The sequence below is a fragment of the Silurus aristotelis genome, assembly GCF_946808225.1.
Source record: "Silurus aristotelis genome assembly, chromosome: 11".
NCBI classification, from domain to species: domain Eukaryota; kingdom Metazoa; phylum Chordata; class Actinopteri; order Siluriformes; family Siluridae; genus Silurus; species Silurus aristotelis.
Genome location: NC_139584.1, coordinates 12,951,846 through 12,970,389, shown reverse-complemented (window position 1 = coordinate 12,970,389; position 18,544 = coordinate 12,951,846). Strand labels below are relative to the sequence as shown.

General features: G+C 36.5%; 2 protein-coding genes across 2 annotated transcripts; one reads left to right on the top strand and one right to left on the bottom strand.

Moving 5' to 3' along the window:
* Nucleotides 1-328: 328 nt before the first annotated feature.
* Nucleotides 329-2,200, bottom strand: prok1 (prokineticin 1). Its single transcript, XM_083553355.1, has 3 exons — nt 1,966-2,200; nt 1,261-1,386; nt 329-513 (listed from the first exon to the last, which is right to left on the bottom strand). Exons 1-3 carry the CDS (start codon nt 2,035-2,037, stop codon nt 394-396), a joined length of 318 nt encoding a protein of 105 aa, XP_083409481.1. The 5' UTR covers nt 2,038-2,200; the 3' UTR covers nt 329-393.
* Nucleotides 2,201-7,603: 5,403 nt separating this feature from the next.
* lamtor5 (late endosomal/lysosomal adaptor, MAPK and MTOR activator 5) lies at nt 7,604-12,300 on the top strand. The gene is made up of 4 exons (XM_083553951.1): nt 7,604-7,761; nt 7,897-7,958; nt 10,644-10,761; nt 11,946-12,300. The coding sequence occupies exons 1-4, from the start codon at nt 7,727-7,729 to the stop codon at nt 12,004-12,006; spliced, it is 276 nt and encodes a 91-aa protein (XP_083410077.1). The 5' UTR covers nt 7,604-7,726; the 3' UTR covers nt 12,007-12,300.
* Nucleotides 12,301-18,544: the final 6,244 nt, after the last annotated feature.

Sequence of the window (18,544 nt, the reverse complement as noted above, 5' to 3'; positions counted from 1 at the left end):
TACAACAATATTTAGGTTAATCGAACATCTGGATTCACATTTCAGTCAGAAAGCATTTGAATAACACAGAGCACACTTTTTATTGAGAAATATATTTATTTGAAAATGTGCTCTGGGTGCTGTTTGTTATGCAAACTCAGACTGGGTTTCACTGCACATGGCCTCATTAGACGCCAGTGTAAACACTGTATGACATTGTGTTTCTCAAACACTTAAGGGTTTAAACTGGTATTTTGGAAAAATGATAAGAATGTTTTGTGCAAAGTGCATGAATGGGACAAACAAAAATCAGTGACCGTGGCACTTACTATTATCCTATCATTTCTAATTCTCAAGTACTTATTTCTCCTAGAGCACAGCCCTCTGTTTTCTCTTTGTCTATAATATAGGCATTTAAAAATCTATACTTTTGTAATCTTTGGTACACCGATATCTGCTGTCGGCAAATCTGGTGCACACAAAGAGAGGCAGACAGGGGCAGGTGTGATGTTGCCTCTTTCCAGGGAATGGTACCTGTGAAGAGAGAAATGTATGCTATTAATGTTTTTTTTTTAAATCCTAAGTATGATTTTCTCCTTACATGTCGGATATGTGATCACTCAAATATTCATGAATATATTCTCCTTACATGTATGATATTTGATCCAGATGCTTGTATTTAATAAATGTAAGTACAGTATAATATGCAATGATATTTTTCTTATTTAGATTAAAACAGATTACCAGTACATTGCTGTTGAAAAATATCTAGACAACCAGAATGCACATATTTTGATCTTAATTTAGTTTATTTTATTTTATTTTAGTTTCTTTATTTCCCTGTGTCTCTGATTCCCAGCTTAGCCACAACGGCAACACTGTCACTTGATCAATGTGGTGAACACAGTGCATGATGTATAACACAGATCTCTCTCGCAGCACCCAGTACCACTATCAGCTATGTTTGTCAGTAACTGCATTACAAGATGCCCTTTGAGCAAGCACTGCAAGTGGTAGTCCAATAATCCACAAACCAGAGTGAGATTTTTGGCTTGACATATCATATTTATCTTATCTTTTCATGTTATTACTATAATCCTTTACTCTGACACAGCAGCCTATTTAAGTCATGTATATCTTTTTTACTATATGACATACGCTGACAGGTTCCACAGACATATTCCTTTATATAATTGACACTATCCACCACAACAACCCATTAGATGTAGACATGTCATATGGATGTACAATGCAGCGCAGCAAGTAAAAAATGATATCTACCTTGTGGCTAAACGGATGACACTCGTCTCCCTCAAACCCCTCCGGTGTGCACATTCGTAGGCCCCTCAGCCACAGACTGACCGCACAGCACATCCCTATGCCGCACTGGACATCCCTATCACACGCCTGCCAGACACAAACACAAACACATGTGCACACACACACACAAACACACACACATGCACGCACACACACACACCGTTAGCATTTACTCATATTCACAGCCATGCAACTGCATTTTTTAGTCAATACTGTATACAATACAATAATATATACATACAAAAATACTTGACTTTTTAGTAACATTTGCTTATTAGTTGCAAGGTTCTGCACCTCAATCTCACATACCTGGTTCTGGTCATGTATTTTTTTTCATGTTCTAATCAATCTTTTACTCGGAATGAAATCAGTTTTAAACATTGTCTTTATATTACGGTTTAGTGTGTTTTTATTTTTTGTAATGAGATATTTTGTTAGTATTGTTTAGAATTACATTGGTAAAATTCAGCCAATAATTACTAATACACTTTTAAAGTTATTGAAAACATACAAAAATTAAAGTTTTACTCTTAATCTCTGACATTCAAGAAATTAGCAAAATCTAAATAAAATCTAGAATTAGTTCATTTAAATGTATACTGTATACTGTAATGAGATTTACTTTCTCTCAATCAGTACATTGAAAAAAACTCTAGCTGTTCTTACCCCAGTGATCACAGCACATCTTCCGCCACTCAGAGACACGAGAAGCACTGAGAATAAGACGAGCAGGCTCATAGCAGCAACAGCAAGTTTTATAGCACCCTATACACACCCTATAATTCTATCTACTCCTCAAATGCACTTAAACAAGGTTTACAAAGCTTCGTCTGAGTATAGAGATGCTGAGGCTCCTGCCTTCACCGTGTCTTCTTTGCCTTCTTTCCTTTTTCCTTTTTTTCTCAGCTTCTTTGCTCATAGATGCTCCAATAAGTTCTACAATGATATTCAGTCTTTCCTCTCTCTTTATTTTCCTTCACCATGGTTCTGCCCCCTCCCCTATCTTCGTAGGATTTTCGTCATCTTGCTCTATATGACGCTGACCGGTCGATGGCGATGCTATTTAGTAAATGATCCTTTAAAATACTATATATATATATATATATATATATATATATATATATATATATATATATATAAAATATTACAATACTTGTACTTGTTATTTTTTATGATATCAGCATAATTAACCTTAAAGTCTTATTCATTGTGATGATCAATTGTGAATTATTCACTATGAGGAATAACTGTGAAATCAAATATTTCAACTACAATATGTCACCATTTCAACATTAAAAAACTAAATATAATATAAGATCTATATTCTTATATGGGACAATGTAAATAAATTATCTAATGTTTATATTATCTGGGCATCAAAATATATTACATGTGTCTAAGAGACCACCACGGATTTATATTATTAGTACCATGGGTTTTTTGTACAGTATGTGTGTTTTATTTTTAAGTAAACATTTCTTCGTACATCAAATCAAATCTTTGGAGATGAGTCATCAAGTGAAGTGGGCTAGAGAAACTTTTTTTCCGTTTACATGATAGGATTCAGCTTGCAGGTAGATCACAACAAATTAATCATTTGTCACTGCTTTTGGGAATTATTAGCCTTCAGTGACACACTGATATGATTCATTTTGTCGTTCACTGACATTCTAAATTCGCACAACAAAGAAATTCCATCAGGATAAGACAGTTAGTTCAGACACTTTCTTGACCACTGGCAGTTTTTTGTGTGGACTTATATGCTTTCTGGACAGATTAATCATGAGAAATCACTGTCTATCCATCATATTTTTTTAAAAACAGGGCTACAGGGTTCATTGGCTTGACGTCTAACAGCTGCCATGCTAAATGTTTCAATCCATTTCTCAGCCAATTAGGGCCATGATGGGCAATTTGGGGGGTTGCGCTAAGGTCAGACTGTGCACTTTGATTTCTGACACTGAACTGACTTAGGTCATGTTATATGATTGCTATATGATTTCTTGTGAACTTTGTTGCAAAGATTAGCAGCAAAATGCTTAATAGAGGACACTATTTATTTGACATATACAACATTTATTAAATACTACATCAGAGAGATAGACAGACAAAATGAAGTCAGGCTCACCAATGCTCTATTTCTGCTTAGTGTCCTATGCATTGTAAACTGTGAAACAAATTTGTGTACAATTTACATTAAGATGCATTCAGCCGAGTCTTCTGTAAAGTATTATATGTTTATATTAACTAATTGTAAAATATTGGTACTTTGTTCTTACAATAATGTATTGCAATATACTAGTATGCCTGGTAACATGCTGTTATTGTGAAATAAAATATAATCTACTACATTAGCCTGACTTTTTAGTCAGGATACAACTGCGCAGTTGAAGGTTAAGGGTCTTCCCCAAGGACCAAACCATGACAGCTTGGTAGTGCATGATCCTCTGATATGCACTGGTGGACATATTTAAAGAAGGATTTTGTTTTTTCTGTACTTAAGATGAGTATAACCTTACAATTGTAAACACAAGGATCTCACAATAGGTTCCACTGAATAAGCGTACGTGTCTGGATTAAGAGAAAACTCTTTCCTTAAATAACGATAATGTGCAGGAGAATGAAACATTGCATAATGAATTTAAATAGGTCTCATATATCAGTATCTTTGTGGTTTGACAAAGGTTAAGCAGAATTGTAGAAGTAGTACTTTTACTATATTTAAGCAGAGTATTTGTACTTTTACACAAGTACACGAATGGTACTGTATCCATCAATGTTAATAAAGCACAAAGACAATATGCTACCAATCCCCTCAATTAATTAGCACTGTTTCATTCTCATCTATCAAAAAATTTACTTTCATTTAAAAAGGGAATTGCAGTGCTCTACCTAAAGGAATCCTAACATAAACTCAAAGAGGAATGGTGTTTACCTGACATAGAGAGCCTCAATACTACCTTTAATTATTAATTAGAAGATTTGCCCAATAGTTTGCAGTTTCATTCTGTAAAATATTAAAGTAGCACTTTAGTGAAAAACAAGATAATATTAATATAAGTATTTTGTGCAGATTCTGTTGCAAGATATAATCTTGGATGTTTAAACTTCCCAGACAGAGTAGGAAACTCCTTCATCACATAGTTTGAATAGATAAGATAGTCAAATAAACATCCTAGCTCTTAAACACCCTTCTTCAATTCACTTCAAACTCTAACAATGGCAACTTAAAATGGTAAAGCAACTTTAAATACCCTGGGGTGGAGCAGAGTGCTTATGTTCATGAAGGCTGCATTTTCATCTCGCTGGCATTTTGAATTAGAGCTGGATAAATTAGGCCTATCTCCTGTGAGAGCGATATGTGTGAAGTATGACAGCCCTGAAGGTTGTGTGTGTCTGTTAAATACTGATTTAGGGCCAGTAGGCGCCTGAAAGTGCTATAGGTTAGTCAGCATGGCATCAAGGAACTGCAGTTAGGAAGATGTATGCCTCTGATCTACTGGCCACATAATTAAATTGCACAGTTTTGCCTGGTCAGCACAGCAGTCTGGCCCTTATCCTGCAGAACAGAGCAGATCACTGACACCGAGCTGGCTTCTTAGCTATAAACCAAAGTACAGTTCCGATGAGTGATGGAAACTTGCTTAAAATAAGTTTTTTATACCACCAATGTTTCAGTTGGAAACTTATCTGAAAACTCCACTTCTAAAGACAATGACACATACAGTTAACCATATAATAATATAACAAACTTCATTAGCCAAGGTGCATGCTTAAGCTGAATGAGCAAAGACCATAGAAAACAAACATGATCATTTATTATTAACCTCCTTGTCTTTTTATTATTATTTAATAGATTTTTATGGTATTCCCAGTTTACACCTTTAGCTAACTTGAGTTATTTCGATGTCTCATAACAGATAACACTAAGAATTAGAGCTAGCTTGGTTTCTCAGAGACACTTGAAGCCAATAATAAGTATACAGTAATCCTCCGTTTATTTTTTATTTATTTTTTATAAATGACAAACATTTTTCTTCATTTTATAATTATTCATTATATTTTTTGTTTATACATTTTATTATTTTAACATAGAAATCTATAAAAACAATTCCCTATAAGGTTTTTGGTCTATCGTGCAATCCGCGAGAGATCAGGAAAAACAAATGCATTGCAGTTCCGCGATAAACCGGGGGCCCGAGATTTGAACTGTGGTAAAGCGGGGGATTACTGTATAACAACAATTTATAACACGATATACAAGTTATAAACTTTAAGCAGATGTTTTGAAGCTGTTCTCCACTCCCTCTCCAGCTGCTGGTTACACAAGTTGTACAGGGAAGCAGGTTTATTGAGTTTACCACCAGTGTGTAAAGCCTGAATGAAGTACATTTCCATGAGCAAAAGATCCAAACATCCAATCAAAGAATCACCACTGTTTTCCAATGACCAACTTCAGATCACCATTGTTTCCCACTGACCAATTTTTGATCACATTTGCTTTTGTATGATCAATCACACATATCCATTTATAATGGCAATGATCACCACTGCTTCCTAATGTCCAATCACTGATTACCTTTTATCCCAATGACCACCGTTTACCTTTTTTTATCCCACTCTGTTTTTTGTTTTTTTTGTTATAAACACTCTTTTTATCTATGTTACATTAAAAAGTAATAAAAGGGATTTTTTGTTTTATTATTCACTACATTACATATACAGCTTTTGCCTTTATCCAGAGTGACTTATAGTTATCTCATTTATACAACTGAGCAGTTGAGGATTAAGAGACTTGAAGGGGCTTGCAAAATACCAGCAGTGATATCGGGATTTGAACTCACAACCTTCTGATTAGACCATCTGATCTGACAATGTTTCTTGAAGTTGCTGTAGCATTTCAAGCTATTTGAGCTTGGGAGAGATGTTCAATGAAGCCCACATACACCAGTGCACACTTACCCTGGGATAAATGCCACTTATGCTCTGTTGAATGCAAAGCCACAGATAGTTGTGGCAAAGTCAAGGTTCATATTTGAATTATTCATATATTTACATGATACTTCTTTTTGTTGCACCACTACTGAACCTATTATAAAACAAATCTAGTAAAAATGCTTTTGAGAGCTCGTGTAGAAATAGAATGCTCTTTCTTGATTTATGCATATAAAAGTATTTCTCTTGTGAAGTGACATAACATTTAGTTGCATATAAAAATATACCAAGATCTCCAAAAGACTTGCTGTTAATTTGTGAGGTGAAAATTATTTTTAATTATTAGAAATAAGAATTTGAGATCCACACTGGGTTTAACACTGTGCTTTAAATGTTTTATATTAGATATGTTTGAATGTTGTCAGGCATATATGAGACCAAAGTAAAATCAACCTATAACTGTGGTCTTTTTAATATATAAAAGTACAGAATGTGGTTTGATAAAGAGCTCCCACAGGCTGTCAAGAATGATGTCAAAGGCATTCCTGTCTTTTGAGAGCTGCTGTGCCCCTAAAAGGATCCATTCATAAAACACAAACACAAAGGAGTTTGACCATGGTTTTGTCACTGAGCAGAATAACAAGCAGTACAGATTTTTGATAAGAACATATAGCCTTTTAAGAGTGCATGTTGAGAAGACCTGATCTTTTCATAGTGCTATAGTCAGTGACCAGGTGTCATCTGATAGACTATCCACATTCAGTTGCCATTTCCCCAGGGGTCACACTGAAAATAGTGAATAAAACGTGAGTTTAGTTCTTTTAAACAGTATTGGCTTAACGGTTGGGGCTCTGGCTAGGTGATTGAAAACTTGTTCAATTCATCCCCATTGGGCCATTGAGCATGGCTCTTAGCCTTCATTAACTCAATATCCTTCATTATAAATCCTTTTGTATAATTGCTTCGGCCAAATAAGTTGGATAATAAAACCCCAAACGTTTTTTATTGCCATAGCTGCACTTGCCATTTGAAACTTGGCTGAAAAGAAGGCACCCAAATGAATTAAATCCAAGAATACATAATATTTGGAAAGATATATTGGCCCTGGTCTGTCTCTTAATAAAAAAAAAAGTGCTTCAGTTGCTTTGTTGTTTACTGGCTTTGACAGAAGAAAGTTTTACAAACTCATACTAATGTAGTTTTTTTTTTTTTTTTTCCTGTATTACCAACTGGCATCATGAATTTCTGCAACAATTGTTAAAATTGCTACCAAAACAAGGACAATATACATTACTCTGAACACAACGCAACCGTCGTTACGCCGTAATTGCAGTAGATGGCGCCGCTCGGTTGCCGTGGCCTCAAAGAATCACGTGATTCAAGATCACCTGACTCTTATCCCGGAAGCCATTCAAGAGCGTTTATCCCTTAGCTGATTTATGCAAACATTTTGAGGTTTAGTTGTAAATAAACATTTGTTGTACTAGTTTCAATGGAGGCGACACTGGAGCAACACCTCGACGATACGTAAGCGTGTATTTTTTGTCACCTGCGTTATTCAATGTGGATGTTATTTTCGTAATGCTTAATGGAGTAATGAAGTTGCTGTGGAAGGTTTGCTTTATGAAGCATCTATTAAAAAAAATGTGTATTGTATCTTAGAATGAAAAACCCTGCGATTGTTGGAGTTTTGTGTACAGACGCCCAAGGTCACAATCTTGGATGTAAGTATTCATCACAAACATCATATCACAACAGTATAAATGAAGCAGGCTAAACTTAAATACTTCAGTCTAAACTGTCCAAACCTCTGGCACATACACTGGAAAACAATCAGTGGTGGACCTTCAGTGCCAGTAAGGCCTTCTCTGCTGGCCCACACTCATCACTGACTTAATGTAATATCATTTCGTTAATGAATATGTATACAATTATTCCCAGTAGTCTATTCTCTTAATTTCATAGCACTTTTCTTGCTGTCGATGCTACAATGACCATCTGTTCAACACCTTATTTAGCTGGTGTCAAAATCTGCCATGAGTTCTTAAAAATGAACACTGTAAAGTTCATGCTGCTTAAAAGCTGTTGCTTTAACCAGTCAGATTTCGACTCGGCTGCTCCGAGGCCATCTAGCAGGCGTCCGATCACGTCAGCATTTTTATATCCTTTGATAGGATGGTCAGAGAACACACTATTCGGAGCTCGCAAACTGTAGTATACTGCACTAGCTCCATATATTCATGTGGATTTATTATCTGTTTTATCATTCCATGATGGCTGACAAAGGAGAGGAAATTAAATTAATCACAGATATACTTAAAAGGACATTTACACGATGGAAAATCTGGAGATTGTGAGGAAAGGTCAGCCGAAACGGTTCGCGTTCAAGAACCTTTTTGTTCTTTCGCTTTCTTTCCTGTAGCTTTTGCACAAAATCACACAAATTGCCTTAATTTTAAATCTCCTGGAAAACTATAATGCACAGAAAAGAATGCACAAAAATGCACACAATACCTGGTTGCAGTGAAAGAAGACTTGTTAAATTGTGCTCATTGGGTTTCTTGCTTTAGTAATTGCATTCAGTTGTGAGCTACTTCTATGTCTATGATGCAACACTGTTCTACTCTGTTTCGGTATAATATTGATGATTTCTATAGCCATCATAATGATGGTATTAAGAGGTGGAATAGTTCAAGTAAGACGCCACTGGTACATAAATAAACTGACTGATTCTCTTTCTCAGTAGCGTATCCTAGTGACAGACTGCATGATCATCATCAACATTTGCGTTTAAATAGATTTTAGTTAGTATCAGTATGTTTTGCTATTAGTACTAGGGTTAGTGAACAAGCATATGGGAAAACAACTATTTGCTGCTGTAGAAATACACTTATGAATTAAATATAATTCAGGGCACACAAAGAACCCAATCATTGCTCTGGTTTCTATAACTGTGACATTATAATGATGTTATTAGGAGTTGGGTTGATTTTAGGTATGACACCACTGAAGGCCTAAGTGTGAAATGCATGACCTACCACTGGAAGCAATATAGTGACCAGTGTTGGGCAGTAACGCGTTACTTTTGACAGTAACTAATACTGTAATGCGTTAATTTAAAAAATAAAGTAACTCCGTTACCGTTACCGTATGGTGCGTTACCCGTTACTTTTATAAATGAATTAATTTTGGCTGAAGTGTAGACTACAGCCTAACCTGCTTACAGCAGCGACGCCTTGTAGGATTGGTGGATGAACCACTGTAAACACGAAGAAGACGCACTGTGGGCGTGTCTCCGTTTATTCAGGTCTGTGCGGCAGTAATGGCGAGTCGAGGCGAGAGCAAGAAGAGTTTCTTAAAGTGGAAATATGCTAATTATTTCACTTTAGTTGAGCATAAAGACAAATACTTTTAAGTCAAATGTAAGCTGTGTCCAGGACCTCCATGCTAGTAGCTAGAAGCTAACCCGGTGTTCTGTTGTTGATAGTTTTCATACTTCAGCTGTGAAAGGAACATTTTTAAGAGCTCAACACAACAGCAGAAGCCACTTTAGTTTTTGATTGTGAATATATTATTCAGCTTGTTTTGTTATTTATTTCAGAAATCCTTGTGATATATTCAGTTTGTGCTGCTCTGACTTTAATAAAAATAGTGTTTAAAAATTACTCTGTGTTTAAGTCAGTTTTGTGTTTGTAGACCATAACGCATTAAAGGGCATTCATGGGAACATTAAGGAAGGTTCTTTAAAAAAGTAACTAAAAAGTTACTTTTAACAGTAACGCATTACTTTTTGGTGTAAGTAATCAACAAAGTAACTGAGTTACTTTTTGAATGAAGTAACGAGTAACTGTAACTAGTTACTATTTCTTAGTAACGAGCACAACACTGATAGTGACACTTACTACATCTGACCAGTGTGGGATGAAGTGCACTATTTCTTAATTTAAGTAAAATCCTCTGTTTAAATATTACTCCAGTAAAATTTCTGCGTTTATACTTTTGCTGGTGTAAAACTACAAATGTTCCTAGTTATGTAACAGAAGTAAAAGTACTGATCTCTGAGTATAAAATGATGTAATTCGATATTCCATTCATCTGTGCATTATACTTTTTTTTGAATTGTTAAACACACATTGAGAGTACCCTTACTTAGTGAAAACTCTTTTCATTTAACACAATTTTTTTTCCTTTGCAGTACCGAGGAACAGCATTTTATTTATATTACAAATGTACAGAAATGAAATAACTATTATGCAATACAAAATTACATGCGAAACATGAAATCTTTCTTTTAAGTAATATACGAATGGATGGATGTAAGTACACCGAACAAGTTTCTAGTAGAAACAGAGTTGCTCTTGAATTCTAAACAGCGGTGTAGAATGACATGGAGTTTTGTGTTTCTGCAGGCCGTGGTTCCCTTTCTGATGAGCATGGTGGAGTTGTGTCTGTTCTGGCCAAACAGGCTGCCTCTCTAACCAAAGATCCAACAGACACCCCTACTGTGTGTCTTGAATCTGATTCAGGGTAAGATGCTACTTGTATACATAATATAACCAAAAATATGTGAACACCCTTAATTACTGAATTCATGTCTCAGCCAAAACCACTGCAGTTGAATGGGTTCCACTGAAGAGCTCAGTCACTGGAAATGTGGCACCTTTGTAGTATGCCTCCTTTGCCATAGGTCTGTTTGTGAGACTTTTACCGTGCCTGATCTGGTTAATAAAATAGAATCTAGAAGCAACAATAGCTCAGAAACGTACCCTTTTAAAGAACACTTTTAAAAATCACCACTCCTTTATTTCAACACTTGCTGCGTCACTTACTAGTTATAAAATAAAGCTGATCCTTAACGCAGCATCAGCCCAAGAAGTGTGCATTAGGAGTTCCAGTGGCCTGTACAGAGCCCTTACCCTAATATCATGGAACATGATGAATTGGAATGTCAGTTGTGTTCCAGGTCCTTGGTTAGGGTCAGGGCTCTTCCACAGCAGCATGGACTTAATTTTGTGCACTGGGACATTGTCATGCTGGAACAAGTTTGGGTTCTTTAGCATATAAAGGCATTCTAGGCAATTGTGTGCTTCAAACTTAGGCACGTGTTTGGGGAAAGAGATGTATGGGTGTGAAGGTCAGGTTTCGGCCTTGTAGTGTAACATCTGAGACTCTGTAAATGCTAATAATTTTCATTTAGAACAATTTATCATATTGAAAGTAAAAAAAAATCACATTTTAGTGACTTTTTTAAAATTAAAACACCAATAAACATAACCCTGCGCTTTGCCTGTACCTGTAATATATTGCTATAAAACTATATTTTAATAATCAATTTGAAAACATGTATGAATTTCTTCAGATTCAGTACAGTACATATTTCTGTTGGCTGTAGTATCGGGTTCCATCATGGGAGTTTTCATCATGTTCTACTACAAATTCCACATTTGGATATAAAGAGACTGGCCCATGCTGTATATGCCAACTGTACTTGAATTGCATACATTGCTCCCATTTGGTAACTTGATATTAATGCATGTGGGAGTAACCACATGAGAGTTTGCTGATGTTCTGAAATCACAGTGGACATTGTAATTAATATCATCTTTGAGTGACACCTCATGAGTGTGTCAGGTTTTTTCTTTATGATAATAAAATTACACTACTTGCTTGATTCACAATTAATAATACAATCATTGCATCTGTGTTTGCAGAAATGTGCTGGTGAGGACACACGGGACAATTACAGTAGCTGTGCACAAGATTGTGACATAGAGTCACTGGGTGCAGGCTTTATCATCACATACACAAAGTTTTGTTTAATGTACAGAAACCTGGCTGAAATACATTGATACTTATTTGTTTTGGATTACAAAAGGACTCCTGTTCATCTGATAACTGTTATGCGTTGCCTTTTGCTTATAATGGCTCATATTCATCACCTCTATTCACTGATTGAGTTTTTTTCTTGTTGTTTTACAACTTTATACAAATCAGTGCTTCCTGGTGTAACTCTACATTACAGATTTTGCCATAAAATTTAGCTGTGAATAAATTATTTAATACTCATTTGATGTCTGAAGTCTTGTCAAATTTAATACGTTTATAATACTGTATATAGGTTTACCTAAAGAAAATCACTTTTTTTTTTCCTTTATTACTTTTGAGAAGTATGAAAATCGTGTGAGGTGAAGTTTGATATCTGAAAAAATACAATTTGTGTTATTACAGTCCTCTTTGCCAACCAAAACACCTACAGTGAGAAAAAATAATTATTTGAACACTCTGCTATTTTGCAAGTTCTCCCACTTAGAAATCATGGAGGGGTCTGAAATTGTCATCGTAGGTGCATGTCCACTGTGAGAGACATAATCTAAAAAAAAAAATCCAGAAATCACAATATATGATTTTGAAACTATTTATTTGTATGATGCAGCTGCAAATAAGTATTTGAACACCTGTCTATCAGCTAGAATTCTGACCCTCAAAGACCTGTTAGTCTGCCTTTAAAATGTCCACCTCCACTACATTTATTATCCTAAATTAGATGCACCTGTTTGAGGTCGTTAGCTGCATAAAGAAACCTGTCCACCCCATACAATCAGTAAGAATCCAACTACTAACATGGCCAAGACCAAAGAGCTGTCCAAAGACACTAGAGACAAAATTGTACACCTCCACAAGGCTGGAAAGGGCTACGGGGAAATTGCCAAGCAGTTCGGTGAAAAAAGGTCCACTGTTGGAGCAATCATTAGAAAATGGAAGAAGCTAAACATGACTGTCAATCTCCCTCGGACTGGGACTCCATGATCCTAAGGAAGGTGAGAAATCAGCCCAGAACTACACGGGAGGAGCTGGTCAATGACCTGAAAAGAGCTGGGACCACCGTTTCCAAGGTTACTGTTGGTAATGCACTAAGACGTCATGGTTTGAAATCATGCATGGCACAGAAGGTTCCCCTGCTTAAACCAGCACATGTCCAGGCACATCTTAAGTTTGCCAATGACCATTTGGATGATCCAAAGGAGTCATGGGAGAAAGTCATGTGGTCAGATGAGACCAAAATAGAACTTTTGGGTCATAATTCCACTAAACGTGTTTGGAGGAAGAAGAATGATGAGTACCATCCCAAGAACACCATCCCTACTGTGAAGCATGGGAGTGGTAGCATCATGCTTTGGGGTTGTTTTTCGTCACATGGGACAGGGCGACTGCACTGTATTAAGGAGGGAGAGGATGACCGGGGCCATGTATTGCAAGATTTTGGGGAACAACCTCCTTCCCTCAGTTAGAGCAATAAAGATGGGTCGAGGCTGGGTCTTCCAACTTAACAATGACCCGAAGCACACAGCCAGGATAACCAAGGAGTGGCTCTGTAAGAAGCATATCAAGGTTCTGGCGTGGCCTAGCCAGTCTCCAGACCTAAACCCAATAGAAAATCTTTGGAGGGAGCTCAAACTCCGTGTTTCTCAGCGACAGGCCAGAAACCTGACTGATCTAGAGAAGATCTGTGTGGAGGAGTGGGCCAAAATCCCCCCTGCAGTGTGTGCAAACCTGGTGAAAAACTACAGGAAACGTTTGACCTCTGTAATTGCAAACAAAGGCTACTGTACCAAATATTAACATTGACTTTCTCAGGTGTTCAAATACTTATTTGCAGCTGTATCATACAAATAAATAGTTTAAAAAATCATATATTGTGATTTTCTCACAGTGGACATGCACCTACGATGACAATTTCAGACCCCTCCATGATTTCTAAGTGGGAGAACTTGCAAAATAGCAGGGTGTTCAAATACTTATTTTCCCCACTGTATCTGTCATAGATCCCTATATTTTCCATCACTTGAAAAATAGGTTGTTTTAAACAGATGCTTGTTTTAAGTTGTTTAACACATTTAGATCAGGAATCAGGAATTAATCAGAAATATGAAAATCTGATATTACATTCTGATAAATTTGCTGTTTAATCTCAAACACAAAAGTAAGCAGTTCCCAAATGTTTAGATGGGGATGTTCAATTGTATTTTACAATTGTAAAAGATATTCTTGCATTCACTGTACATTTACATACAAAACGTATACCCATAATTTATTTATTTTGATCATTAATGGCTTTTTTGTGGGGTTTTTTTTTTTTTACACATCAGCCAAAAGTAAACATAAAGGTTTTTATAAAATGAAACTTAGAAAAAAAGAAGTTATTGTGAATTGTGAATAAAAACAGAATGCAATGATGTGGAAGTTTTAAATTTAAATATTTTATTCACAATACAACATAGATGACAATTCAAATGTTTAAACTGAACATTTTTAAGGGAAAAATAAGTTTTTACATTTCATAGCATCAACACATCTCAAAAAAGTTGGGACAAGGCCATGTTTACCACTGTGTGGCATCCCTTCTTCCTTTTTATAACAGTCTTCAAATGTCTGGGGACTGAGGAGACAAGTTGCTCAAGTTTAGGAATAGGAATGTTGTCCTATTCTTGTCTAATACAGGCTTCTAGTTGCTCAACTGTCTTAGGTCTTTTTTGTCGCATCTTCCTCTTTATGATGCACCAAATGTTTTCTATGGGTAAAAGATCTGGACTGCAGGCTGGCCATTTTAGTACCCAGATCCTTCTTCTACGCAGCCATGATGTTGAAATTGATGCAATATGTGGTCTGGCATTGTCATGTTGGAAAATGCAAAGTCTTCCCTGAAAGAGACAACGTCTGGATGGGAGCATATGTTGTTCTAGAACTTGGAAATACCTTTTAGCATTGATGGTGCTTTTCCAGATGTGTAAGCTGCCCATGCCACACGCACTCATGCAACCCCATACCATCATAGATGCAGGCTTCTGAACTGAGCGCTGATAACAACTTGGGTTGTTCTTATCCTCTATAGTCCAGATGACATGGCATCCCAGTTTTCCAAAAAGAACTTCCAGTTTTGATTCGTCTGACCACAGAACAGTTTTCCACTTTGCCACAGTCCATTTTAAATGAGCCTTGGCACAGAGAAAACGCCTGTGCTTCTGGATCATGTTTAGATATGGCTTATTTTTTTACCTATAGAGTTTTAGCTGGCAACGGCGAATGCCACGGTGTATTGTGTTCACCGACAATGTTTTCTGGAAGTATTTCTGAGCCCATGTTTTTATTTCCATCACAGTAGCATTCCTGTATGTGATGCAGTGCCGTCTAAGGGCCTGAAGATGCAGTGCCGTCTAAGGGCCTGACCCTTACGCACAGAGATTGTTCCAGATTCTCAGAGTCTTTGGATGATATTATGCATCGTAGATGATGATAACTTCAAACTCTTTGCAATTTTTCTCTGAAAAACGCCTTTCTGATATTCCTCCACTATTTTTCACCGCAGCATTGAGGGAATTGGTGATTCTTTGCCCATCTTGACTTCTAAAAGAGACACTGCCACTCTGAGAGGCTCTTTTTATACCCAATCATGTTGCCAATTGACCTAATAAGTTGCAAATTGTTTCACCAGCTGTTCCATATATGTACATTTAACTTTTCCAGCCTCTTATTGCTACCTGTCCCAATATTTTTGGAATGTGTAGCTCTCATGAAATCCAAAATGAGCCAATATTTGGCATGACATTTCAAAATGTCTCATTCATTTTTAATACCTTAAGATTGCAAGGGCCTTTTGAATGTTTTAAAAAATCTTTTAAATGTGTTTAGTTCAAGACCTTCTTGAGACATTATGACTTTAACTAACACAAGTTTTTTCTTTTTTTCTTGTTTCTTTCATTTTTGTGTAATGCTCCAGTACTGTTTGCAAAGAAGCAGCACCAAATCATGAAACACTTCCTTCACTAAACATGGCAAGCAGAATTATTGTCAGATATTGTTGTTCAGTACTGATGCTCCAAAGAACTTCAGGAAGCTCCTTCACCTGCACAGTAATTGTGCCTTTTTGTAATTATATATATTATATATATATATATATATATATATATATATATATATATATATATATATATATATATATATATATATATATATATATAGTGAGGAAAATAAGTATTTGAACACCCTGCTATTTTGCAAGTTCTCCCACTTAGAAATCATGGAGGGGTCTGAAATTGTCATCGTAGGTGCATGTCCACTGTGAGAGACATAATCTAAAAAAAAATAAAATCCAGAAATCACAATATATGATTTTTCTGCACTGTCCCATGTGCAGAAAAACACCCCCAAAGCATGATGCTACCACCCCCATGCTTCACAGTAGGGATGGTGTTCTTGGGATGGTACTCATCATTCTTCTTCCTCCAAACACGTTTAGTGGAATTATGACCCAAAAGTTCTATTTTGGTCTCATCTGACCACATGACTTTCTCCCATGACTCCTTTGGATCATCCAAATGGTCATTGACAAACCTAAGACGTGCCTGGACATGTGTTGGTTTAAGCAGGGGAACCTTCTGTGCCATGCATGATTTCAAACCATGACGTCTTAGTGTATTACCAACAGTAACCTTGGAAACGGTGGTCCCAGCTCTTTTCAGGTCATTGACCAGCTCCTCCCGTGTAGTTCTGGGCTAATTTATCACCTTCCTTAGGATCATTAAGACCCCACGAGGTGAGATCTTGCATGGAGCCCCAGTCCGAGGGAGATTGACAGTCATGTTTAGCTTCTTCCATTTTCTTATGATTGCTCCAACAGTGGACCTTTTTTTCACCAAGCTGCTTGGCAATTTCCCCATAGCCCTTTCCAGCCTTGTGGAGGTTTACAATTTTGTCTCTAGTGTCTTTGGACAGCTCTTTGGTCTTGGCCATGTTAGTAGTTGGATTCTTACTGATTGTATGGGGTGGACAGGTGTCTTTATGCAGCTAACAACCTCAAACAGGTGCATCTAATTTAGGATAATAAATGTAGTGGAGGTGGACATTTTAAAGGCAGACTAACAGGGCTTTGAGGGTTAGAATTCTAGCTGATAGACAGGTGTTCAAATACTTATTTGCAGCTGTATCATACAAATAAATAGTTTAAAAATCATATATTGTGATTTCTGGATTTTTTTTTTATAGATTATGTCTCTCACAGTGGACATGCACCTATGATGACAATTTCAGACCCCTCCATGATTTCTAGGTGGGAGAACTTGGAAAATAGCAGGGTGTTCAAATACTTATTTTCCTCACTGTATATACAGTGCAGACCAAAAGTTTGGACACACCTTCTCATTCAAAGAGTTTTCTTTATTTTCATGACTGTGAAAATTGTAGATTCACACTGAAGGCATCAAAACTATGAATTAACACGTGGAATTATATATGGAATTATATACATAACAAAAAAGTGTGAAACAACTGAAAAATGTCATATTCTAGGTTCTTCAAAGTAGCCACCTTTTGCTTTGATTACTGCTTTGCACACTCTTGGCATTCTCTTGATGAGTTTCAAGAGGTAGTCACCTGAAATGGTCTTCCAACAGTCTTGAAGGAGTTCCCTGAGAGATGCTTGGCACTTGTTGGCCCTTTTGCCTTCACTCTGCGGTCAAGCTCACCCCTAAACCATCTCGATTGGGTTCAGGTCCAGTGACTGTGGAGGCCCGGTCATCTGGCGCAGCACCCCATCACTCTCCTTCTTGGTCAAATAGCCCTTGATGCCTTCAGTGTGACTCATTTTCTTCATAGTCATGAAAATAAAGAAAACTCTTTGAATGAGAAGGTGTGTCCAAACTTTTGGTCTGTACTGTATATATATATATATATATATATATATATATATATATATATATATATATATATATATTACGCTCATGTTTTCTGCAGGCTGAGATAATTTTTTATTTATTTTTTGCTCACCACAGTGGTAAACGGTGATTATCCTACCTGAAATACCACCTATTCTTCTAACTTTTTAGACAGAACTGTCATTCACCCTTTTTTTTATTTTTATAAACGTAATAAATCAGCATTTTATGAAATACGCAAGCCTGCCTGGCACCAACAAACATGTCATGGGTAAAATCATAGAGATTTGGACATTCTGAAGTTTGATCTAAACTGGAGTTTTTGACCTGCATTTGCATGATTTTATGGGTTGTGTTGCTGCCATATGATTTGATGGCTGGTTACCAGCATGAATTGGCAGGTGTTCTGGTTTTCCTAATAAAGTGGAGGTTGCAATGTAATGAGTTACCACATGGTTGCAGTAGCTGAAAGACATTTTGCTGAATAATAAAGGCAATAGATATAACCTCAGCAACTGTCCAGACTTTCCTTACAGAGAACACCAAGCATGTCTTTTTCATACAGCTGTAGTGACACTGAACTCTACATTGTGAACACTGCT